Genomic DNA, 25,930 nt, shown 5'->3' on the forward strand with positions numbered 1-25,930 from the left:
GGTAGTTGTCCACCATGTTGTATTTAGCTTCCCTTTCTTTTTTGATCAATCAATCAATCAATCAATCAATCAATCAATCAATCAACAAAGGAAGGAATCAATATAACGAACAACTCGACCACAAAAAGGTCAAGTCAAGTCACATGTATTTATATAGTGCTTTTTACAATACAAATTGTTTCAAAGCAGCTTTACAGAGAAAACAGGAAAATACTGCAACAAAGTTTGTTTCCAGAAGAAAACAGCATCATAGTCCAGCTTATAAGTTCAGTGATGTTTCATTTTTGTTGTAAAAAAGTTATTAATTTGTTAATTTATATATAGCCGCTCTGGAGAAAACCGTGATGTCATCTTCCAGCTCATTCAGTTCAGTTCTCATATAATGGTGTCAATGAATGCAGGCAGATCAATATTATTGTTGAAAATTAAATTAAATGTTAAATTTAATATCTCCAACTAGCAAGCCAAAAGCCAATGGCAACAAAGGTGAAAAAAGGCGAAAAAGGCAACAGTGGCAAGGAACCAAAACTCCATCAGGTGGCAGAATGGAGAAAAAACCTTGGGAGAAACCAGGCTCATCCAGGGGGCCAGTTCTCCTCTGGCCAACGAACCAACAGTGTATGATTATGATTCAAGCAGCATTATAGGTCAGAAGTCAGATTGGATTGGAACAATTAGAATATTATCCAGTTCCATCTGGTTTAAGATCGGAGTCATCACGCCGGTATGGAGACGGGTTTGTTGAGGATCAGTGCCAATGGCTGTTGTGTCGATGAGGCCATCACAGGGGAGAGTCTAGTTGACACAACCTCTTTTGACACTTCAGGGATGCGTTGTGGTCGTGTCTAGACGCAGCTCCTTCATCTGATTTGGATACGGCAAGGATCCAGCTGACTGCATCATGCGTTGTGGTTGTGTCTAGTTACAGGTCCACCATCTGATCTGGATACAGCCCGGATCCAGCTGATTACAGTAAACCTCGGAATAAGCAGAAAGCCTAACATTAGCGTAGATGCCATTCTTCTTATGATGTAACGAGTACATCGGGTGTTATTGGAAGTGTTCCCAGTTCTGGCTGACCTACTTTATGCAGCCTAATAATCATTTAACTGATTTGAGTAATAGGAATGTATAATTTTCTATGTGTATGCCAGGTTAAAGAGATTTGTTTGTAGTCTAGATTTAAACTGACAGAGTGTGTCTGCTTCCCGGACAATGTTAGGGAGACTGTTCCAGAGTTTAGGTACTAAATAGGAAACGGATCTACCGCCAGCAGTTGATTTTGATTTTCAACTGGGCAGAGTTTTGAGATCGCAATAGACGTGAAGGACTATAATGCGTTAAGAGCTCGCTCAAGTACTGGGGAGCTAAACCATTTAGTGCTTTGTAAGTAATCAGCAATATTTTAACATTTATACAGTGTTTAATAGGAGCCAATGCAGTGTTGACAGAACCGGGTTAATATGGTCATACTTCCTGGTTCTAGTAAAAACTCTAGCTGCTGCATTTTGGACCAGCTGTAGTTTGTTTATTATGCGTGCAGGGCAACCACCCATTAGAGCATTACAATAATCTAGCCTTGAGGCCATGAAAGCATGAACATGCTTTCAATGAAAAATGCGGAAAAGTTAATGTCGTAATTTAGATATATTTTAAGATGGAAGAATGTGTTTTTTCAGATGCTAGAGATATATTTTAAGATGGAAGAATGCGGTTTTTCAGATGCTAGAGACGTGGCTTTCAAATGAAAGATTGGTATCAAAGAGCACACCCAGGTTCCTAACCAACGACTAAGACTTGACAGAGCAGCAATCAATTGTTAGACAGTATTCTAGGTTAGTACGTGCAGAGGTGTTTGGTCCAATCATTAGAAACTCAGTTTTTTCAGAATTAAGTAATAGAAAATTAGTAGTCATCCAAATGTTTATATCAGCTATGCATTCCGTTAATTTCTTGAATTGGCAAGTTTCGTCGTTGGAGCAAGGATCCAAGGCAGCGCCGAAAGGTCAACAGACTGAGGTGAAGTGAGGGGCCTGGGGGTTATAGGCGGAGCTTGAGGGTCAACACTCCAGGGCTAAGCTTGCAAACTAGAAGCCCAAGGCGGATAAACAATGTTTGGTGTAGGCAGTGTAGAAGGACACAAAGAAAAACATTTGACGTTCTCCAGAGTGCAAAAACAAATACGCACTGGAGCATTACAGTATTACAGTATACATATTACAGTATCAACTGAGGGTGCTTTTATACATTCGTTTGAGGGTGCTTATATAAAAATTTGACTTTGAGATGTTTTTTTATCAATGTTTTAATAAAAAAAAAAAGCATATGTCATTGAAAGCATATGTCGTAATTTAGATATATTTTAAGATGGAAGAATGCGTTTTTTCAGATGCTAGAGATATATTTTAAGATGGAAGAATGCGGTTTTTCAGATGCTAGAGACGTGGCTTTCAAATGAAAGATTGTATCAAAGAGCACACCCAGGTTCCTAACCAACGACGAAGACTTGACAGAGCAGCAATCAATTGTTAGACAGTATTCTAGGTTAGTACGTGCAGAGGTGTTTGGTCCAATCATTAGAAACTCTGTTTTTTCAGAATTAAGTAATAGAAAATTAGTAGTCATCCAAATTTTTATATCAGCTATGCATTCCGTTAATTTCTTGAATTGGCAAGTTTCGTCGGGGCGCGAAGAGATATAGAGCTAAGTATCATCGGCATAAAAGTGAAAACTAGGCCATAGGACCATATGATTTGATTCCTGCAATGCGGAAAACACGGACAGAATCGCAGAATCCAGGCATAAAAACGGAATTTACTGTATAACGCGGCATTTGTCAGATCTTGGATGAAAAGTAGGTCAGTAAAATTCAATAACATTGTGATATAGACTAGTGTCTGTGAATATTAAACTGCATAAAGACTATTTAAATAGGAATCATGCATGTTCTGCGTGTCTCTGTGAATGAATGGAGTAGACACACTGTTTCATTTACCACACACTCACACACACTGAGGCACGCATGACGATTGCAATGTTTTCAGCCTATATGAGAACATTAATGCATGAATTAAGGGATAAAATATTCAGCAACCCGAGCTTTATCATTTGTTCATCTGTATTATATATATTTTATATTTGTTGAACATCAATTACATTTTTACCCTTAAATGGGTTAGGGAGTTTTTTGTATTTCCTAATTTGGGGAACAGACACAGTCTCTATATGATAATATCTAGGTGAAAGAGTCTCTATGTGATGGGATTTATCTGACCTCAGTGACGTGAGACAGCTAGCAGACGGTCGGTTTAACCAGTCTGTCTGCTTCCTGACCTGAGCCCCAAATCGTCATGTTTGAGCTCTAAGACTATGTGCCATATTACTAGAGAGAAGAGCAGCACCATCCCAGGAGGGATGAATGCCATCTCTTTTCAACAGTTCAGGTCTGCCCCAAAAACTTTTCCAATTGTCTATGAACCCTATATTATTTTGTGGACACCACTTAGACAGGTGTGTAACTCAAATAAGTAACCAAGGCAACTCACAAGGAAATCAGACAGGCAGGCAGGCAAGCATGCAAGCATGCAAAAACCTAAACACAGACAAACCTAACATAACCCTGACTGAGGGAGGGGGCTTTGGTACATGATGCAGATCAGGAACAATAGACAACCACAGGAGTCAGGGCGGAGACAACAGTGGGAGAAACCAGGGAGGAGATGACAGAGGCAGAAGCCAGAGAAAAGACAATGGCAGGAGGAGCCAGGGAGGAACCCTCAGCAGGAACACCAGGACACAGGCCCACGGCAGAGTAGATGGAGGGAGGAGCCATGGTGGATAACAGGCGAAACCATGGAGACAACTAATGGAGACAGAGCTTGTGGAAGAGGCTCTGGAGACCAAGCTGGAGTTGCAGGGACAAGCGGCCAAGGTGAAGCCAGGGTATTGGAGGACTGAGGTAAAACTGGAGGGAAGGAGGAGCCTGACGGAGCCACAGGGGTGGAAGGACGAGTCAACGATAAAGGCCCATAAGTCTATGGAGAAGTCAGACCAAGGCAGGGCCAGTGGGACAAGGAAGCCCAGTGGAGTCGTAGGGACGACGGTCCCAGGTGGAGCCAAGGGAGCAAGGATCCAAGGCGGCGCCGAAAGGTCGACAGACTGAGGTGAAGTGAGGGGCCTGGGGGTTATAGGCGGAGCTTGAGGGTCAACACTCCAGGGCTAAGCTTGCAAACTAGAAGCCCAAGGCGGATAAACAATGTTTGGTGTAGGCAGTGTAGAAGGACACAAAGGGCTGATACAGTGAGATCAGATTGAGACAGTGAAGACAGGGCTGAAGAACTGGGAAGTGTGGACAGAGGGTTACCAAACAGCCTCCTTGGCCGATACAAGACAGGCATATAATTCAGGAAAGGCATCTATAGTTGGTGCGGAATAGGCAGAAACTTAAGGAATGGCCGACACGGGACAGGCAGATAAATCAGGAACGGCCTCCTTGGCTGACACAGAACAGGCAGAGGAGGTGGGAGGCAGGGCAGGAACATCAAAGACAGCGACATGTTGCTGGGCTCTGGCAAACACTCAACATTGGGTGTGTTCAGTGGCAGGCTGGGTTTGTATATAACACCATAGCAGGAATAGCAATGAATAGTGAGACATTTAAGACTATTTACAAGTCATTACTTTTACAAATAATTGGAATGGATTTAAAAAATATATATATATATATTGGTACAAATATTTTTCTATTAATTGATTAGTCTGCTAATCTATTTTGACGTCATATTTTGTCCCGTCCCATGCTAGTTATCACTGTCAATTGCAATTTCGAGAGTGAATCCTGCATTTATATGTAGAGGTCACTTTAAAATTTTTGAAGCATATAATTGGCTCTTAGCAGCATGAAAAACAAAACTTTTATTCAATGGGTTATATAGCCTTGAAAGCACGCAAAAAACACTCTATTTACAATCACTTAAAAGCTGTCAATCATCTCAGTCGCTCAAAGTTCCATTAAAATCAATAAATTTGTCTACACTGCATAATGAATCTCTTACTTACATTTTGTCTTTGTTTGTTAATGAGAGAATTCGCGAGTGTGCAGAGCGCTGCACTGAACAGCAACTCAGGGTTTTCAGCAGTGAGTGGATTCTAACTTTATCACCTCTGGTTGGCCATTGCATTCAAGAGTTCAACAAACATGTTTGTGATTGGCTACATTACTCACCGCTTCAAAAACATGTTGTTAAGAAAAACATTTGACATTCTCCAGAGTGCAAAAACAAATACGCACTGGAGCGTTTGCCAAATCTGTTTCACCAATAAAATTATATTATTACAGTATCAACTGAGGGTGCTTTTATACATTCGTTTGAGGGTGCTTATATTAAAATTTGACTATGAGATTTTTTTTTTATCAATGTTTTAATAAAAAAAAAATTTAAAAAAAAGATTTGTGATTAAACATTAATTGGCAGACACACTGCATGACCGCTGTAATCCCCATAGGGGCCGCAAATCCCTGGTTGAAAACTGCCTTACATAAATATCTATTTCAATGGACATGACAAACTCATACATACACACATGCATATGTAGGCTCTAGAAATTACCATTTATATTTATATGTCCAGATGTATTTGCAGAATTTGATATTGTACTAAACTGTATGTATGTGTGTGTGTCTGTCTGTGATGGTTTCAGACCCTCTCAGGTGAGTCACCCCACACATCGCAGCAGACAGTCTCTAAACAGTCCCAGTCCTGGAGGAACAGAGATGGATCTTCTGGTCATGAGAGAGAGACCCAGAAAGGGGATCCGTAACAGTGGCTATGATGTGAGTGTTTTTTTGTGAAAAGCATTATTACGCATTAGCAATATCAAATGGAAAGGGTTCAATAGCTGACTGAGCATGGAGTCAGCTACAGGTTGTGCTTTGGATAAATGCATCTGCCAAATGCATAAATGTATACTAGACAGTTACATATGATATTGTAAGGCCTTTCTTGGTTGTGGGTGGGTTGTGATACGCTTGTTAGTTTAGTGTTAGATGCTGCTGTATATGGTAGAAAAATAATGACAAATGTCTCGGTTGTTTAGTTTTCTTAACTTTATATTGCGGTGACCTGCTGCAGAACTGGGGATTCCCTCAATACCTCATACTCCTGGATTTCCCTGTGGCCAGGACACTTAACGCTTGGACTAATACAGTAATAAAAAAGACAAAACTCCCACCTTACTGGGGATTGTAGGCTAGATATTGGAACAGGCAAGCAGACTCAGAATGTTGTTTGTTGTTGATTGACTGACTGATTTATTTATTTATTGCAAAATTAATAAAGTAAAAAAGCTCTGGTCTTTATTTTTTTAAATGGAAGAAGAATCATAATGTGATCTGAATCATGATGCATGTTCGTCACTATGATTTGGAATGGAGAATGGAATAAATGTTGACAAATTCTTATTTCTTTACCAAAAAAATAAATAAAATAATTGTATAAAGCATGTAAGCATGAAGCTTACATGTGACATTATCAAGACAGAGTCAGCGGCACACAAACAGTCGTGTCCCAGATCTTAATTAACTGTAGTATGCTGACTGGGTGCACCTCTCAGCAATTGTAAACATGCTGACACGTTTTATTTGAAAACAAGCTTACCTATTTTGAGCATGAAAATTGGCCTCTAAGCATTTAGTAGTAAAAAAAAAGCCACACAGTCGTTGTCTTTGTCCAATAATATGAGTTATACTGTTGTGGATTCACCTGTGTCCCTGTACTTAATGTGGATTCTGACTCTGTGTAAAAATAGCTTTATTGATTACAGTAGCCGCTGTAAGGGAACTTGGATCAATATAACTGTCACGTGTCAGTGCTTGTTTGGACTTTCAGTTTGTGGCTATGTCTACATCAATCCGGATACATCTGAAAACGGCGTTTTCGTTTATAAACGCTCTCTGTCCACACTAGCGGTTTCAGGTGTTTTCGGACGTTTCAGTGTGGATGAGAAACTTTAAAAAAAAATGTCTGAAAACGCTAAATTCACCTTACTGTGCATGCATAAAGCCCCACAAAAGATCACTGATATGATTCAGATGGAAAAATAAATAATCAAGTTATTGCGCAATTCTTCTGACAGGATCATTTTATTTAGTAAAATATCTCACCTTTCACTGATGCAGTCCAGGTCGCACGCAGTCACCATGTGTTTGGTCTAAAACGCAACCACTCTCATGTATTGCCGCAGGACAGCAAATGTTAGTAAATTCTGTCATCTTTGCAGGACTGTGATATGAAGAGTGTGCAATGTAGAATATTTGTAGCAACAGTGTTAAAGTGAATAGCACATAACAGGCACAAGACTGGTATAAACATGAATATCTATTGGTACAATATGCGTCACATGACTAAATTTACGTCATCGTTTTAAAATACCACCGGTTTCACAGTCCAAACTACAACGTGAAAATGGTATTTTCAAATGTAGCCTATCCACTTTGGAGTGCGTTTTCAAAAAAGCTTACACGAAAACGTATTAGGCTACGTTTACACGGAAACGATCTGAAGAGAAAACGCAAAAGTGATCACTTTTTATTCTGCGTTTAGATGAGCGTTATGGGGGGGAAATCTGCGTGCATATGGTGACGCAAAAGTGTGTGAAATTCAATGTAGTATGCACTCCAGGCGGCTAGGTGGCAATGTGAAGCACTGATCGGTGCCTTCACTGTCTAGCAGACTTTTGCGTTTTTACCGTTTAGACGGAAACGCGACGGTGGAGCGTTTTTAAGATTTCCACTCTGGAGGGTGGTTTCACTTTTTTTGCGTTTTTAAGCCCCAAAAACGCCGTCGCCGTCTAAACGAAAGGCACATCCGATAAAATATTTTTACGTTTTCACCCGCGAGCGGTCTCGTGTAAACAGGGCCTTAGTGTGGACATGGCCTGCGTTTTGATTGGTTCCTGTTTTCCTTTTTTCTTTTCCCGCCACTCTAATCTTACCTATTAGAGGTAAAGATCCTTCGTTTCTATGGTTACTGTCATTATCATTTCAGTTGTATCACCTGTTTAGTCAATCATCGTCATCTGTATCACCTGTGGTCTGTTAATCAGTGTCATCTGTGCTTGTATTTAATGTACGTCTGTTCAGTCAGTCTTGGTCCTATCTCCGTTATATTTAGTGTGTTGCTACCTGTTCTGCTGTCCTGTGTTTAATTATATTAAACCTTCGTTTTTGGAAAATATATCCTCGTCTCCGTCTGTCTTCCTGTAACCACCCATGAGAATAACTCAAAGGTGATTGAATTACAGTAAATAAGAGTATTTGATCAATTCAGGAATATTATCCCGTGGCCTACAGTAATAATATAAAAATTATGATCACTGATAATGAGCAAGGTAACAAAATCGACAGTATAAGGCAGTAACTTGTAAGCACAAAACACTTGTGTATATGTAAAATCAAACAAGACTTTATTAACTATTCTAATACACACAAACTAATCTAATTAAAAACACACATTCTTTCATACAGGAACAGGGAAAAGTGTCCCAGAAGTCTAGCGTTAGATGCGATTTCTTTGACCACAACCTGAGAGAATCAATATACCAGCAATTCAACCTTAGTTTGTTTACTTAAAGCTGCAGTCCGTAACTTTTTTGGGTTAAAAATTATCCAAAATAAATTTGAGCAAGTACATAAAAAGCCAGTGTTCAAAACTATCTGCTTGCCTTAGCTCAATTCAAACCGGTAAGCTTGTAATAATGTTTTTAATTCCAGTGGTACTGGTGGATTTCCGCGGGAAATTCGAGCATGTCTTTGCATCATGTCACATCTCTACACATAAAGATGTGTCCCGGCTAGTAGGCTATATTGCGTGTGAGGATGTTGGAGGTGGAGATTTATAGCCTTGTCTCACAGCACTTGATATAATTAAACTTATCAATTTGATGGCGGATCCAGAAAGGTTCAAACAACAATCACCAGTGACAACGGGAGATTCAACCGTTGTAAAATGCAAAAGACTTTGGACTTCGGAGTGGCTACAGAAAAAAAGAGGCTGTAACCGGGCCCATGCGAAAACAAGGAAAAAATATCGGAAGGGCTTTTGAAAGGTGGCGTGAACTCCGTGTTTTGAAGGGGTTCAAAACGGACGCAGAGACGTTTTTTTTTTTCGTGCATCGGAATATTGAATAATGCAATAAATATTCATCTAATTACAGATATGTGTGTTTGTAATTCAAAGAGAACCAGTTCTAAGGAACATTAATTTGTTTGTATGACAATTAGAAATTAGACTGCACAGAAATGGAAACTGAACTACAGATAGCCCTAATACACATTAAATGTAGTCATGCAATGCTGATGTTGTCAACATTAACAATTTGAGAATAAAGTTTAATTTGCACGGTTTGGCGATCGTTAGATTTAATCAGCGCGATTTACTGCAATGCTTTTTTTTCCTTAGTTGGTCAGAACAAAAGTGTATGTTGCTTACTTGTTCAGATTACATTTTCCAGTGAAAATTCTTATGTTGGTCATACTTCCAAAAAGCAGAATCTGTGATTCTGAATGACAGTATCCACACCGGTGCGATGACTGACATCCGCATATTCTCTTCAAAATTCAAAAAAAAAATTTTAAAATGGCGTTTATCCCGTTTTGGAAAAGAGCTCTTCATATGTTTATGCCACAGGGGGGCACTAAGGTGCAGGTTATAGAGGAAGCGTTTGCGTCATTATGTTTGTCCCAGTTGATTTGCCGTAGTTAAAACTGAAAGCTGTCTGACCGTGAGACTGATGTGTCTGCAGCTTAAAAAATAAATATGCCAAGAACGGCTAAAGATGATTCATCTCTATCGTCCACTCTTTTCCTCCGAATGCAACGCTAGCTGCAACAATAGTGTAACATAACTCAACAGCCCTGTTCTCTGGTTCTCATAATCCTACATATTCCCCCCTTCGATCGGTGATGTTCCAAGTGAGAGAGAGAGGCAGGCATACATTCAAACACAACACAACACTTCATCACTTAGCTGAGCTCTGGTGCAAGATTTCGATTTTGGGACTGGGATATTGTGGGCCTATGGCGCGACTGGTTGGTAATTATGATGATGATTGTACTTTTTTTCTTTTCTTGGCTACCCTAGGTTTTGGTGGTGTGATGCACGGGTAAGGGCGCAATCTCATTTACATTGGCCGAGTTTTCAGGTTAGGGTTCTGGCTCTGCTCGCTCTTGATCCCTCCTGAAGATTCCGCATTTGCTCATTGATTCTTGTATCGCATTAACCCTTTTGTAGAGGAGGAAGGCCAGGGTAAATGTTACAATGTAGCTTACGACAGTAGAGGGGCATAGAGCGGTGTCGGCGGCAGACCAGGCCCGAATTATGGGGGAACTGAGTGGCGGGAGGCGATCAATTGCCTCTAAGGCTGTGTTGATGGGGGTTAAATCAATTAGCTGAGTTGCCTCATTCTTGATCCTTTGTTCCAACTCAGGATCAAGAGAGGAGGAGTGCTGTTTGAAAAATTTGCAAGATTTTCAAGTTCTGTCCAATATATGTCGGCTGATAGGTGATAAAAAGCTAAAGGGGTAGACAAAAGGGTATTAAAGTATATACAGTGGGATTCTACCCATGGCTAGGCTATCAATAGAGGAACTGATTTCACGCTGAATTTCGAACATTAGGGTGGTTACGAATTTCATTTGAGCGAGATCCCTTTGAACTACCAAAAAGGGTTTTTTCATTTGTTTTGATGGTTTGGTTCAAAAGAGTGGGGTGGGTTTGCTGTTCATTAGTAGCAACTCTGGCTGTTTACAGAGTATAATTCTCTACACTGGGCCTGTCAACGCGACTTTGGGTTGGGGCATTACCCCAATTGCGGGGCTAAACAGGATTGCGGGTTTTAATATCATCCTGATAATAGAGAGAAAAGAACAGATGGTTAGCGGTGAATCTTTTAATTCAGTCGGACCGTTTGGTTGGTATTTTTATCGGTTGCGAGAGTGCCATGACGGGTAGTTCATGGGACTCTGCAATCCACGTTTTGGGCACAATGGACGTAGTTGGTCAATCCTACTGTTTAGCCCTATACTAAGGTGTCTGTTGGTTTAAAATTGTTTAGGTGAGGAATGAAAGAGAAAGGAGGAAATTAAGAAATTGAGCATTAGCAATGACACCTGTGGGATAATAATTACTTCTTGTTAGTGGGGACAATCTCAACAGAGTGGGTGTATCTCGATTTGGATAACAGTAAGGTGTTCATGCAGACAATTGAATGTTTTGTTTTGTTTTTGAATGTAATTTCATGGGGTCCTGTCAAGTGAGGCAGAAACTTCTTTGACAGGCGATGGGGAGTCGATTGTCGTGACTGCACAAAACTGTAGTACCACACTTTGTCTCCAATGTCAAGTTCTTTGTGTTCTTTCTGGTCATAATAGGCTTTGCGTCCTTCTGCACTTTTCTGTAGTTGCTGTTGTGCAAAGGCAAATGCGGTTCTTAGGTGATGATAGGCAAAGAGGACACCTCTGCTTCGTAAAATCTCTCCCAAATCTGCTACTTAGGGTGTAAGTCGCCCTAAGGGACAGGAACTTAAAGCAGAACCTCAACCTAAAGCAGATCCTGTTGCGCTAACCTGTGCAGACGACGCGAACACAGTCCATCTGGCGATTAACCCTTGTGTGGTGTTCATATTTTTGTTATTCAGCCAGTGTTCTTGGGTCTGGTGGACCCGCTGCATTTTGGGGTTTTTAACTCAACATAATCAAACAATTTATGTTAAAATACTCAACAGTTTTTACTTCATCCCAATTACAAGCAATATAAACAGCATATTGGTTAATATTTTCCCTTTACCTTTGTTAGATCACATTTAAGAATGGCAACCTTGTGCGGGAACAGCAGGGGTAGAAAGAAAACTCACTTTTGCACTCACACTCTCTCACACTTACACACAATCTCCCTCTCACATGCATGCACACACACACACACACACACACACACAACACACACACACACAAACACACACACACACACACACACACACACACACACACACACACACACACTCACACAGATATGTGGTTTACGGGGACTCTCCATAGGCGTAATGGTTTTACTAATGTTCAAACTGTATAATCTATCCCCCTACACTAACCCTACCCCTAAACCTACCAATCACAGAAAGACAGGAGAGGGTGTGAGTGGGAAAATGTTCTATGGCCCCTTTGCACAGGAGAGATTGCAGTTTTTGTGACAGCAAATGCACCTGCTCTGATTTTACGGTAGAGGAGGCCATGCTATTGAAACGCGGAGAGCAATGCATTGAATTGCCCCCAACTAAGCAAGCCAGAGGTGACAGTGGCAAGGAACATAAACTCCATCAGCAGAATGGAGAAAAAAAACCTTGGGAGAAATCAGGCTCAGTTCTCAGTTTTCTTTTTAAAGTTCAAAAATAACTTTTTTAACTGTCTTTAGAACCCAAGGAGAGATAACCGGCAGTGTCTTTCATGCAAGGAAAAGGGTACCAATTCCGATACTTCCTGTTGGGGGGGATGGTAAATGTTCTGTGTCCTGGTTACAACAGGAAGCGACAGAACATTCAAAAGAGGTGGCAGGGATGTTACAGTGGTTTTGTGAGGGTGCCGGGAAGGAGCTAGTTGATGTATTTTTACACACCCCATCCCAAAAGGGGCCACCCCCACAGACCTGGTGCAAAGCAATCAGGACCTCTTCTTCTTAGAAGGTAGTACTGATGTCAGGTCTTTTCTGAGGCTGCTGAGCCTTACTCTGCTTTTGAGACTTTCTTTTAGCAGGTCAGCCTGGTACGCCTGCCATAGTGTGCAGAGCAGCACCAGCCCGACTGGCTGACTGAAATGCCTTCTCCACCAGCGTGGATGTTATTCTGCATGGCTTGGTGGGGAGCGCTGACATTTTAAGTGATGATGATCTCCCAGGGAAGAGAAAGCCTGTGAGTGCCTTTTCAGACTGGGGCATCATCGTATAACCACATGCCCATGTGTAACTGGTCTGTTGTCTGTGTTGTGTTTTGTGCGTTGTGAAGAACAGGACAGCATTCAGCAGTTTCACTGATCTTTTATTCCTTGATATAAAACAAATTAAAGCAGCCTCTTAGAGTGAGAGTCGCCCTTGTTTTATCTCTCCAGTGCATCACCAATGCAAAGAGTGAAGATATATCACATTAAACAAGAAAATACATGTAACAGAAAATATACCTGATATAAAACAAATTTCACGAGTTCACACTTACAAATAAGTCAGATAGAATAAAAGCGTATTTGGCGTGCTGTCCGAGGAGAGGGCTCCGGGCTCGGTATTCGGCCGAACCCAGAGTACTCCCCCCGTATTCCTGGCTGTAAAAGAATGAGCCAAGAGTGAGGAGTCGGGGTGGTGGAGGGATGCTGAAAAACTGTCAAGGAATGTTAGGTGAGTTGACAGAGTGAATATATATATGCTTCTTCTCATGCTGATAGGGTAGACATAGTAATTGTTTGATGACAAGTAGATTGGATTGATTATTTGAACGTGCTCCTCCCGAACTTTGTTTCTAAAACATAATTTAAGCAGCCTCTTAGTGTGAGAGTTGCCCTTGTTTTATCTATAAAACAAATGTGAAGTACACTTGTCACATGTGCTCTCATTTCCACATTTATATATATAATATAATATTATATAGATAAATTAGAGTAAAAATATAGACATAAAAGCAAAAATTAAAATTAAAATTAAAAAAATATTATCAGGAGCCCAAAATAACCTCACCTCTCCAGTGCATCACCAATGCAAAGAGGAAAACCAAACAAGTTAACTTGTCAAGGATGCTAACTTTAAGCGTTTATAGGCACTGCTTGAGTGACCACCTCGAGTGGTTCCCCCTGCGCTTTATCATCACAGGAGGAATGTTTGGAGGCGGTGACTCAAAATCAATCTCGCCAGAAACAAGAGATGCACTGTCCTCTGCCCGAACTGAAGAGGCGGCATGCTTTGTAGTCAGGCAAGAGGACATCCTGATCTGGAGAGAGAGAGCGAGCAATAAGGACAGACCCGTCTCTCACTCCTCAGCCAGATTGACTCGCGAGCGCAAAGCACTTCAATGGTGAACAGTTCACAGTGCTCACAATCGCTGTGCTCCAATGCAAAAGCAGCATGCTCTTCCCCAAACACACAAAGCAAAACTGGTATGTCTTATATTCAGACATGAGCCGTGAACACAGAAACACACACCGTTTTCCTTGAGTGACGCTCATTTTCCTCTTTTCGCTGTAGACGCAAATAGACAGCACACTGCAAGGTGGAAACTAACTCCTGACAATAGAGTAACAGAAACAGTGTAGCACACACACAAACAGAACAGTCACTGAAAAAAAAACAACCTTAAGAGCTCACCTGTTGCACATATATTTGTAGCCTCTGATAAGCGCATGTTCCAGTAATGTCATCGTCAGTTTCACGAGTTCACACTTACAAATAATCAGATAAAGTAGCATGCGTATTTGGCGGGCTGTCCGAGTGAGCATCTTTGGTTGACGCTCGCGGATATGAGCGAATCTGAGCGCTCCGTGTTCCTCAACGCCCCGCTCTCCCCCAACGGTCTCTTCGGCCCAGCGGTAAGCGGGATTGTGGATCGTTTTTCGGAGGTACAGAAGACGTCGCAGGCTATGAATCTCTTCCTGCCCCGCCGCTCAAGCTCAGCTGCAGGCCGCTCTCAGAATCAGCCTCCTGCACACAGCTCGTCACAGCGCTCTTCTCAGCCTCCGTCTTCGCAGCGACGACAGGGCGGTCGCCCTAGATCGCGCTCGACCAGCCGTCACAGACCGCCTCCCCCTCGGGGACCCCGGCCCAAGATAGCGTTGAAGCCCGAGCCCGCGAAGTCCTCCTAGCAACCGCAGGGAGGAAAAGATGGTTGAGTCCCGCCGCGGCCGGACCGCCATCAAAGCGCCCACCTCTGTCAGTCCCCTTAGAAAAGGCTACTGCAGCAGTGTACACCGCAGCCAACGAGTCAGTTATACAACTCGCTCGCCTGCACACAAACGCTGTTTTTACGGCGACCCAGAGAAATCTCAAAAAGAGTGTAATGTCTGGTTATCCGACTCACGCCGATGGTGTTATGAGTGTAGAAAATGTGCCCACATCCCTGTGTTCACCCCTACACACAAGCATGATCCCCCCGGTATCTCCCACAGAGCGCACTCTCATAAAGAGCGATTCAGATCCTCTAAAGCTCCCAAACACTGGCCGTGTTGCGTATGTAAGCCCTGTGCCCGCTCACGAGCGCGCGCACTTACCAAGAAACACGTTAACCCCATCACACTGCATGAAAATTGGGATTTCCGACCCCGTAAACGGCCGCAAATCTCCCTAATTTTCGGCAGTTAACGACAATTTACAGCCTGTGAACGTCGCGTTCGTCTGTGCCGAATATTGCCGGAAACGAACCATGACGTATGCAGAGCGCTCGCGCCGGAGGTGTGAATGGCTCTAATTACCATATGAATAGCAGCTCCCGCCAGAGAAAGGCTTGAATTTCCTCACTCACTATTGGTTGAACCCACGTGGTTTAAACAAGAAAAATAACTCGTGATTGGTTTGCAGATCTGTTACTATTGGTCACCCTCGCTCATTAAAAATTCAAAAAATTATAATATTCATATAAATAATATATAATTTTTTTTTTATATTCATAATATGCTATTCTGTGGTATATTCATGTCATTGTTAACCTATGGACTACACTATTATTACCATCAAGGACATGAATTTATAAAGGAATGGAACATTTGCCAGGGACATGCTGTTTATTCAAAGAAAGAGCTTTATTAGCACAGACACAAAACAATATACACCTATGTACAAAGCATAGATCATCTGCACACAAATTGGAAGCTCAGTGTCTATTTTCATCTTCGGAGCTGTAGGTGACTAGCGGCGTTCTCTCTGAATTCGATCCACTTTGAAAACGTCTGTGGTGCGTTGCCCTGTATTTAGGAGTCTCCTCTAATCTCGACTGCAGCGTAGCACAGAGCTCTGTGAGCTCCTGGCTGGTGGTTGAACTTCATCGGACATCAGATCTATGGTGGCGCACTTCCAAATGCCCACGTCATCCTCACCTAGCACACCGTCTCGCTTCTAGCAGCTGTAAAAACAACCAATACAGACAATCAGTACTGTGATGCACTGTATGGACACAAAACATCTATTAATGCACGTGAAAAATAGTCACATTGACTAAAAATCTTACCCTCTTTCTTCTCGCTCGACTCCGAGCTGAACTCTTCACAGCTTCGGCCTGCAATGCCAGATCTGGTTGTTAGTACGCAGGAGCTTCAGGTACAGTCTCGTAGTATGTCTTACAGGCAGCTGGAAAACAATTAAATGAGAGTGATATGAATAAAAACAACGCAAGTCACAGTAAAATGAAACAAGGAGAAAATAGTAAAAGTTACTTACAATGTCGTCATGATCAGCGTCATGAAAATCTGGACTTGCAGACATAGCTCTGAGTAAATGTGAGGTTACGCCCTCGTTATGAGGCGAGGTTACTCTATGGAAACAAAATGTATGATTAAAGGGTAACTAAACCCCTGGTCAGAGCCTGACTCCACCCACTGTCAATATTTGAAAAATGCTAGAAAAGTGGGCAGACCCCAGCGGAGATAGAGGGGACGAACCGTGAGCGGGGGGGGGCGTGCACCTGAGACCTGCTGTCAGACTCTAAAATGGAGTTTGCTCACAGAGTCGAAAGACGACGTAAAGTGCATCTGATGAGTTTTATCAGAGCCCGTCATTCTCTGGTTTTATCGAGTTGATGTCAATAGCGCGCGCTCTCTATAGGCATATTCATATTTTGCCGCTATGTGAAAAAATCCAGCAAAATGCGCCGACGCGTTTGTCGACCCCAGAGGATTAACTTTAGCCTAACCATAAATTGTGATTAAAATATATATGATCACTCACATCAAGACGCCGCTGCGGTGGTGGAGTCCATGCAGAATCAGCAGCATTTTGCACTGTCGCTTTTCAGCGCGAGCTGTGTGGAGGAGAAGCCCATTTCCACCTCTATTGCGTTGGAGAAGCAATCCCGCGAAAATGCAGGTTTCACACTCACGGTCTTCCAGGCCAAGTGCATGCAAACACTGGCGCCTATTTTCCAAGTCTGCTGGAAAGCTATGCAGTCCAGCAGTGCTGTTGCAACCAGCAACACTACACCTACGTACCCTCCTGACCACTGTACACAGATAAATCTACGCTAGCTCATACCAAGGGCGTGGTGAGCTCGTACCAGGGGCGTGGTAGAGCTGGAACCTGCTTACGTCACCTGCCACCTTTTACGTCACTTGCCACCGCAACATCCAATAGGAAAATTCAACTGCAGTAGCCACCGTTCAACCTTAAGAGGGCAGCACTCAGACGTTTTTACACCATATATTGTAAAATTAAAACACTTTATACCCAAATGTCAAAAAAGTTACTCGAATCAATGAACAGCACTAATAAAGCCTCATTCTTACAGATCATTAAATAAAAAAAGTGGGTTTAGGGTTTAGTTACCCTTTAAGATCGTAAACTATAACGGATCTATTTTCTTATACAAGAGAATGAAAGCATATTCTTTGAATCTTACCTTTAGAAATGTAAGATTCTTTTATTTATTTTTTTTACCTTGATCCAGTTCGTAGCTCCCACAATTTGTCTCAGAGTTGTGAAGATGGCATACTGCTTCCTGTAAATTACAGGATTATTTACAATTATTAAACAAATAATAGCCATCAATCCCATGACCTCTTGCTTTATGATGAAATCATGAAAAACTCTTACATTTCACAAGGCCTGACAAAATACAGCTGCAGGTAACTAGCGGCATTCTGTCTGAATTCGGTCCATTTTGCAGACGTCTGTGGTGTGTTGCCCTGTACTTTGGAGTCGACTCTAATCTCGACTGCAGCGTGGTACAGAGCTCGGTGAGCTCCTGGCTGCGACAGGACGGAGGTCGCACAATCCATCCAGACACCCCGCCGACGATGCCGTCTTCCTCATCAGACATCAGGTCTATGGAAGCACACTTACGAAGGCCCACCTCATCCTCAGCTAGCACACTCTGTCTCGCTTTTAGCAGCTGTTAAAACCAATAAAGACAATCAATACTGCGCAATGCACTGCGTATGGACAACACACATCTATTAATGCACCTGAAAAATAGTCACATTGACCAAAAACAAATCTAATCTAATAAATCTTACCGTCTTTCTTCTCGCTCGACTCCGAGCTGAATTCACCACAGCTTCCGCCTGCAATGCAAGATCTGGTTGTTTGTACCTGAAGCTCCTGCGCACCGTCGTGTAATATGTCTTAAAGGCAGCTGGAAAACAATTAATCGAGAGTGATATTAATAAGAACAACATAAGTCACAGTAAAATTAATAAGAACAACATAAGTCACAGTAAAATTAAACAAAGGAGAAAAAATGCAATCGGGTGAAATTGCAGAAATACACACCGGAAGCAAACTATGCTTTTTGAAATTGGGGTTTTATTCTGACTGCTGTTTAAAATAAGTGACAGCGGTCAATGGAAGCAAGAAAAAAGTTTGCCTTGTTCGAAGAGATTTCACAAGAAAAAAAAAAAAGAAATTGTAGAAACAGTTTACAGTAAATTTGAAGATGACAATCAAATGTCACAAAAAGCTTAACCAGTGGATCAATGCCCAAATCCACAGAATACTTAACTCAATTCAAACTGAAATGCAGTGTAATACACTGCAACTGGTCAGATTTAAATTGATTTCTCCAAACCAAAATATGTTAGGCTACAATTAAATACAATAACACAAACTGGAATACGGCAGTGGCTGAGGTAACTTAGGCCTAAGTTACAAGAGAAATAAAAGCACTTTAACAAAGCCACAACCCACGTTTAATCATGCCACGCGGAACCAGAAATATGCATTTAACCATAAAGTTATACTGTATAATCACAGAATATAGATTCAACTCATTAACAGATTTATCAAATAAACATGCCATCAGTAATTTCCCCCATAAACCATAAAACGTACATACCAATCCTTACCGTCCGATCACCACGAGGTTCACTCATCACACATGCGCTCCAAATAAATCTATAAACAAAAATGTACACATCAAATGTTCTTTTAACTTCGCTTCACAACTTATTTGTGCATATTAAAGATATTGTAGTAATATTTACCAAGAAAGAAGAACGTATAACACAGAATCCGATCGATGCACGCACCGTCATGGAGCTCTCCTAAACAATGAAAAATGGCTGCCGTTCTCTGGTCGCGCGCACGCGTCCAGCACAAGTGAATAGTATCGCGAGAAGAGAGGGATTTCTTAAAGGGGCCACAAACATTTTTAATGCAAAATAGAAACGAGGTACATTTTATGTAAACAACTCTAATCGTAGTTGTAACTCTATATGTACAGTAGGCATAATTCTTGTCATTGCGTATGTGTATGCAACATGAGTCAAATACAATCTTCTGTTCGTGTTGTATTATGCACAGTGGTTGGGCTCTAAGAGATTGTGATGCTGTTTGCATGGAATGCACATTTTACCTTTGTGGCAAAGCCTGATTGAAATTAATTGTTGAAATAAATGGTTTTGTGTCTTTTTTACATAACATTGGCTATTGCTAATGACACATAGTAACTAATCTAGCTACTTTCATTAAATATATAAATTTAAGCTAAAATGTAAGAGGGTCATTCTATGAAAATGTCAATTTTTCTGTCCCTAGCCTTTACAGAAATATTACACTTAAAAAACACTTTAGGGTTACAATTTCTTTACATTTTAAAATAAAACAATATGTTATTTGAACAATTACACCCTCTTGAGCCATCAAAGTGGCAATATTTGATTTTTATGAATTATATAGAATTTCAAGCACCACAGAAGTGCTCGTCCCCACAGTCATGTACAGAGGGAAAATGCTTTATTTTGAGGTCAATAACAGATTTTTACACCATTTAAAATACAATAATGTATACATAACTATCAAATATATTATGTAAATGATATATATAAAAAAATGCAGAATACATATTATAAAATTTATAATGAAAGTAGTGGTCCCCTGGAGTTGTGTCACTGGTGTTACTGTTAAACAAAAATCTCTTATTTTGAAATAAAAATCACACTGCTATAGCTTATGTTTGTATGCAGGCCTACGGAATTTATATTCACAATACTTAATAACTATTATTTTATTGCATTTATATTAGTTGTTTGAAGAGTTACAAAAAAGCGGTCGGTCTTAACACAAGTTTCAGCCGGCAAGTCGGTCGGACTAAAAGGGGGAACAAATAAATAATTGGGTCGGTAGGCTACTAAACTGACAGGGTCGGTCGGGTTACGGCATACAAAAATATTTTTAAGGATGGCCTTAGACTATTGTAACTCACTTTATTTTGGGCTATCTCAGGCCTCTCTCTCTCGTCTACAGCTAGTTCAAAACGCAGCAGCTAGACTTCTCACCGGGACACGCAAATATGAGTCGATCACCCCTATTTATTCAAACTCCACTGGCTACCTGTCACATTCAGGATTGATTTTAAAATTTTACTATTTGTGTATAAAGCTCTTAACAAACCGGCCCCCCAATATCTGACCAATCTCCTCTGCCCGTACACTCCATCTTGTACTTTGAGATCCAGTGATCACTGTCTTCTCATCGTGCCCAGATCCAGACTTAAAAAACGAGGCGACTGCACTTTTGCGACTGCTGGCCCAAAACTTTGGAACAGTCTACCCCTCTATATCAGACTAGCTCCCTCAATTTCCATCTTCAAAACATCCTTGAAAACTTTAATACCCCTTGACACAACTATTTTTTTTTTTTTTTTAATTGTCCTGTTTCTGCCCTGCATTTTATCTATTGCCCTGTACAGCACTTTGGTCAGCCTTGGCTGTTTTTAATTGTGCGTTATAAATAAATATTGTATTTTTTTTAGAATTAAGTTAATACCTTTGAGTCACCTGGGATAAAACTCCTCCTGCTACCCTCATTTGCATTTGTAAAGCTCACAGCAGTCTCATTTACATGTTAAAGCATTAGAGGGAGGGGGGTCACGGGGCAAGCAAGTCCCACGTCAATTTCCGACAATTTCCGACAGTTTGCAGTGTTGCCTGTAAATTGCCGTTTGCAGTCGTAAACCTGAACTTCCACGACAATCTACAGTGCCGGTAACTGTCGAAAATCCCACTTTTCATGCAGTGTCACTGCTCTCGCGCCACGGGTTTCTCGCCACAAAATGTTCTCCGTCCATAGCGACCGAGCCGTTGTGTGCTGTCCAGCCAGCCACCGCTGTCAGCGAGCCTGCCGCCCCATCCTCTCTGATACAGGTTCCCCATCCCGCGCAGTGCGGCGATCTGAACCCAGAGACCATTCGACCCCTAGCTATGCGTGCGAAAGCATGGGCTTCCCATTGGAATTGGGCTGGGATTCCGGGCGTGTAAGAATGGGTGCTAAATACTATAAAGCAGGGCTATTCGCTACAATTCGCTCGCCGTCCCCCGCGCTTTCGAGCACGGACCGAGACGAGAGTGAATACAGAAGTAGCGCACCTACTTCAGGCAGAAATAGCAAAGCTGCTGTGCAAGGGGGCTATAGAAAAGGTGCATCCTTCTCTGAGCGAGACGGGCTTTTACAGCCGTTATTTCCTCGTACCCAAGAAGGACGGAGCTCTAAGACCTATTTTAGATTTGAGATTATTTGAACAAAGCTCTCATGAGACGGCCGTTCAAAATGATCACAACCAGACAAATCCTCGCGCAAATTCGCCCGAGGGACTGGTTTATCTCTCTCGATCTGAAAGACGCATATTTTCAGATCCAGATTATACCCCGTCACAGGCCCAGTGACGGGGACGGCCGTTCAAAATGATCACAACCAGACAAATCCTCGCGCAAATTCGCCCGAGGGACTGGTTTATCTCTCTCGATCTGAAAGACGCATATTTTCAGATCCAGATTATACCCCGTCACAGGCCATTCTTGAGATTCGCCTTCGACGGTCAGGTATATCAATACACCGTCCTGCCGTTCGGCCTGTCTTTAGCACCCCGTACATTCACGAAGTGCATGGACGCGGCTCTCGCTCCCCTGAGAAGACAGGGGATGCGGATATTGAACTATCTGGGCGACTGGCTGATACTGGCGCAGTCAGAGACAGAGCTCATGTCTCACAGAACAGCGCTCCTCAGCCATCTGGAAAGCCTGGGTCTCTCGGTCAACTGGACCAAGAGCTCATTACTGCCCAGTCAGTCAATTTCCTTTCTGGGAATAGAACTGGACTCGGTGGCTATGACGGCCAGATTGTCAATGCAGCGTGCGCGCCGCATTCGACATCTCGCCGCGTCTTTCCACACAGGCAGCCAGGTCCCGCTGAAAACATTTCAGAGAATGTTGGGCCATATGGCCTCAGCTGCAGCTGTGCTCCAGCTGGGCTTACTGCGCATGCGCCCGCTACAACGCTGGCTGAAAGCGCGAGTGCCTCACCGAGCCTGGACTGCCGGCGGCTCGCGAATCAGTGTGAATCAGGGCTGTGTTTCAGCCCTGCAGCCCTGGCTGGCGGCCGAATGGTACCACACGGGGGTGACAATGGGAGTTGTCTCGCACCGAAAAGTTGTCTTGACAGATGCCTCCAACCTAGGTTGGGGGGCTCTTTTCGAGGGCAGACCGGTCTATGGCCTCTGGTCAGACCAGGAGAATCGCCTTCACATAAACTGTCTAGAGATGCTGGCGGTCGAGAATGCGCTGAAGCACTTCCTCCCATACCTGCGGGATCACCATGTACTAGTCCGCACGGACAATACGTCAGTGGTGTCCTACGTGAACCGTCAGGGCGGTGTCAGATCCAAAATTCTCTGCGCCCTGGCGGAACCCCTCCTCGTTTAGGCTCAGCACTCACTGCGCTCGCTGAGAGCCGCGCATGTGCCCGGTCACCTGAACGATGGTCCAGACAGACTGTCCAGAGACAATGTTCCCCCGGGAGAATGTTTTTTGCATCCCCAGACAGTCCAGTTATTGTGGCGCCTTTTCGGCAAAGCGAAAGTCGACCTTTTTGCGTCAAAAGACAACGCTCACTGCCCAAGGTTCTTTTCAGAGAACGAGGATGCGCTGGCCCAAACCTGACCCAGCGGCCCGCTGTACGCTTTCCCCCCTGTCTCACTGTTGCCACAGGTCATCGGGAGAATCAGGGAAGCGCGCCACTCGGTGATCCTCATAGCCCCACACTGGGAGAATCAAACGTGGTTCCCGGAGTTAATGCGGCTGGCAGACAGCCCCATGGCCGATCCCGGTGAGGAGAGACCTTCTCTCTCAAGCGCTGGTCTCTGCATGCATGGATAATCAACGAATACCCGTTGACCTGCCAAAATCTGCCACACAATCACACAGTCTAGAGCTTCCTCTACGAGACGGCTCTACGCGTCGAAATGGTCTGTGTTCAATAAGTGGTGCACCGCCAAAGATTTGGACCCACATACGTGTGGGGTCTCGCGGGTGCTTTGCTTCCTTCAAGAGCTGTTGGACATGGGCAGGTCCCCCTCCACGCTCAAAGTGTATGTTGCGGCCATTTCAGCGTTCGCCGACTCGGCGCATGGCCGCGCATTAGGAAGGAACGAGTTCATCATCCGCTTCCTTAGAGGAGCCAGGAGGATGAATCCCCCGCGGCCCCCGTCGGTTCCTATTTGGGATCTTTCCCTGGTCCTAGAGGCTGAAAGCGCCCCTGAAAGCGCATCCCTTTGAACCGATAGAAACTGTGGATTTCAAATATCTCACGCTCAAAACCGTTTTTCTGATAGCTCTGTCATCAGTCAAACGTGTGGGTGACCTACACGCGTTATCAGTTAATGCCGCGTGCCTCGAGTTCGGACCTAATGACTCGAAAGTCATTCTCAAACCGAGGCACGGTTATGTCCCCAAAGTGATGGGCACTCCCTTCTCATTTCTCTCTCAGCTTTGCCGGCATCCGGCAGCGAGGTCGATAATAACCTCCTCTGCCCTGTCAGAGCACTGAGAAATTACGTCACGCGCTCCGCCGCTGTCAGGCGCTCGAAGCAGCTTTTCGTTTTGTTTGGTGGGCGCACCAAGGGTCTCGCCGCCTCGAAACACAGTCTGTCCAGATGGATAGTGGACGCTATTGCGGCTGCTTACGCATCTAAAAACCTGCAGTGCCCCTTGGGCATCAGAGCTCACTCCACTAGAGGCATGGCCTCGTCGTGGGCTTGGTCCAGCGGGATTTCCATTCATGACATTTGTACGGCGGCGGGCTGGGCCTCCCCTTCTACATTTGTTAGGTTTTACAACCTGGAAGTTCCCGCCCTGCAGGCTAAACTTTTATCAGTCTAAGTCGCGCGTATGCCCGGCCCACATTCTCGTGCGCAGGCTACTGCTGTTCGATTTAGCTCTCCTGGTTGAGCTGCACTATAAAGGGTTGTGTCAGTTTCAGTACAGACCGGCTGGGCCGCTCTGAACTCCCTACTGTGTGCTTATGTACATGCGCTAGCCATTCTGTTGGCCGCCCGGCTCCCACTTATCGTGTTCCCCGGGCTTTCCCTGGGACTCATTCAGTGGATGCTGGGCGCGCACGGCGTTGACAAGGGTGTTCCCGTAGCGTAAGCAACTTACGCAATGCGAGAGAACCTCTCGTAAGAGAACGTAATCGGTTACCTAACGTAACATCTGTTCTCTCTAGAAGAGTGAACGAGTATTGCGTAACCCGCCGTGCTCGCGCCACGAGCTCATTCGCTTCATTGACGAAAACCAGTGAACCAGCCTCCGAGCCTTCCTTTTATACGCTTAACCACGCCCCTTCTGGCGGGCTGTGACGCGTGAGGGCGCCAAGCGCCCCCATTGGGCGTGACGTCACGCCAGGCTCAGTGGTAGGCTGCTGCAGTTGCCGCAGGGCAGCCAATGAGCACGCTAGATAGCCTGCTCTAGGTCTGCCTGCTGCTGCACTGCGTTGACAAGATTATAAAAATTAAGGATAATTTTTTGGCTTCATATCTCGAGAAAAGATGACTTTACCCGTAGCGTAAGCAACTTACGCAATACTCTCTTCTGGAGAGAACAGAGGTTACGTTAGGTAACCGATTACGATTTAGATGATCATTTGAAGTGTTTGGTTCCAAAACGCAATAAATCCATTCTGATTAATTTGAGTAAAAATGTGTTTTCTTTACCAAGAAAGTGGCAAGATGAAAACCATTTTTTTCTGTTTCAAACTTTCACATAGCATCTTTAGGTTATAATAACATAAAAAAATTCAAATCCAGATTTAGATTTTCAAAGATTTATTATAAAACCAGAAAAACAATTTCCCCAAAATGCAATAAATCCATGACACTTTTTTTTTTTTTTTTTTATGCAATTCATTGAATCAATATAAAAGTTATTTTTCATATTGAAACTGTTGAAAATACACAACAAAGTAAGTTGATCCACATATGACAGCCTCTGAACTTGGTCAATATCTTATATACAGGCACTGGACTAAAAATACATTCAATTAGCCGGGCGTCGCAGCTGAACTTTTTTGACGGCAATCAGCTGTAAAATGGCTTGGTGCTGCTCGGTTTTCATTGACTTTGAGTAAAACAATTGAACGTTTTTCAAAAGATCACCTGGGGTCAATGTGTCAGCGTGACATAAGTTTGATGCTGTCGTGTAAACAACAGCCAGCATTTTTCCTCCTCCCGAGTGCCTCATCTTTTTCCTCACGTAAATGATTAGATTTCGATGGCTTACGTTTCTTCCCCACCGCAGAAACCACCACACATTCAATGCTGTCAAAATTATTTTGTTTGTTTTGTTTGTTTGTTGATCACAAAGTACAAAGTAGATAAGGAAAACTAGGATGCCGGGTGTATTCAAATCACCACCGTTACGGTTTACAATGCA

The 25,930-nt window shown here is 43.1% G+C and overlaps 1 protein-coding gene and 1 long non-coding RNA gene across 5 annotated transcripts in view; one reads left to right on the forward strand and one right to left on the reverse strand.

Annotated features, from left to right (window-relative positions):
- The window catches only part of kiaa1549lb (KIAA1549-like b), a 196,258-nt gene that overhangs the window by 141,529 nt on the left and 28,799 nt on the right, over positions 1 to 25,930 (forward strand). For all 4 annotated transcript variants that reach the window (XM_084409249.1, XM_084409246.1, XM_084409247.1 and 1 more), the window contains one exon: positions 5,701 to 5,833. In XM_084409249.1, the coding sequence (XP_084265375.1) occupies positions 5,701 to 5,833 (133 nt within the window). The remainder of the gene's footprint in view (positions 1 to 5,700; positions 5,834 to 25,930) is intronic.
- Positions 15,915 to 18,364, reverse strand: LOC311290640. Its single transcript, XR_014627426.1, has 6 exons — positions 18,245 to 18,364; positions 17,823 to 18,120; positions 17,667 to 17,727; positions 16,455 to 16,548; positions 16,246 to 16,364; positions 15,915 to 16,140 (listed from the first exon to the last, which is right to left on the reverse strand). It is a non-coding gene; the product is annotated as an uncharacterized lncRNA (long non-coding RNA).

This window comes from Rutilus rutilus (assembly GCF_951802725.1).
Source record: "Rutilus rutilus genome assembly, chromosome: 5".
NCBI lineage: Eukaryota > Metazoa > Chordata > Actinopteri > Cypriniformes > Leuciscidae > Rutilus > Rutilus rutilus.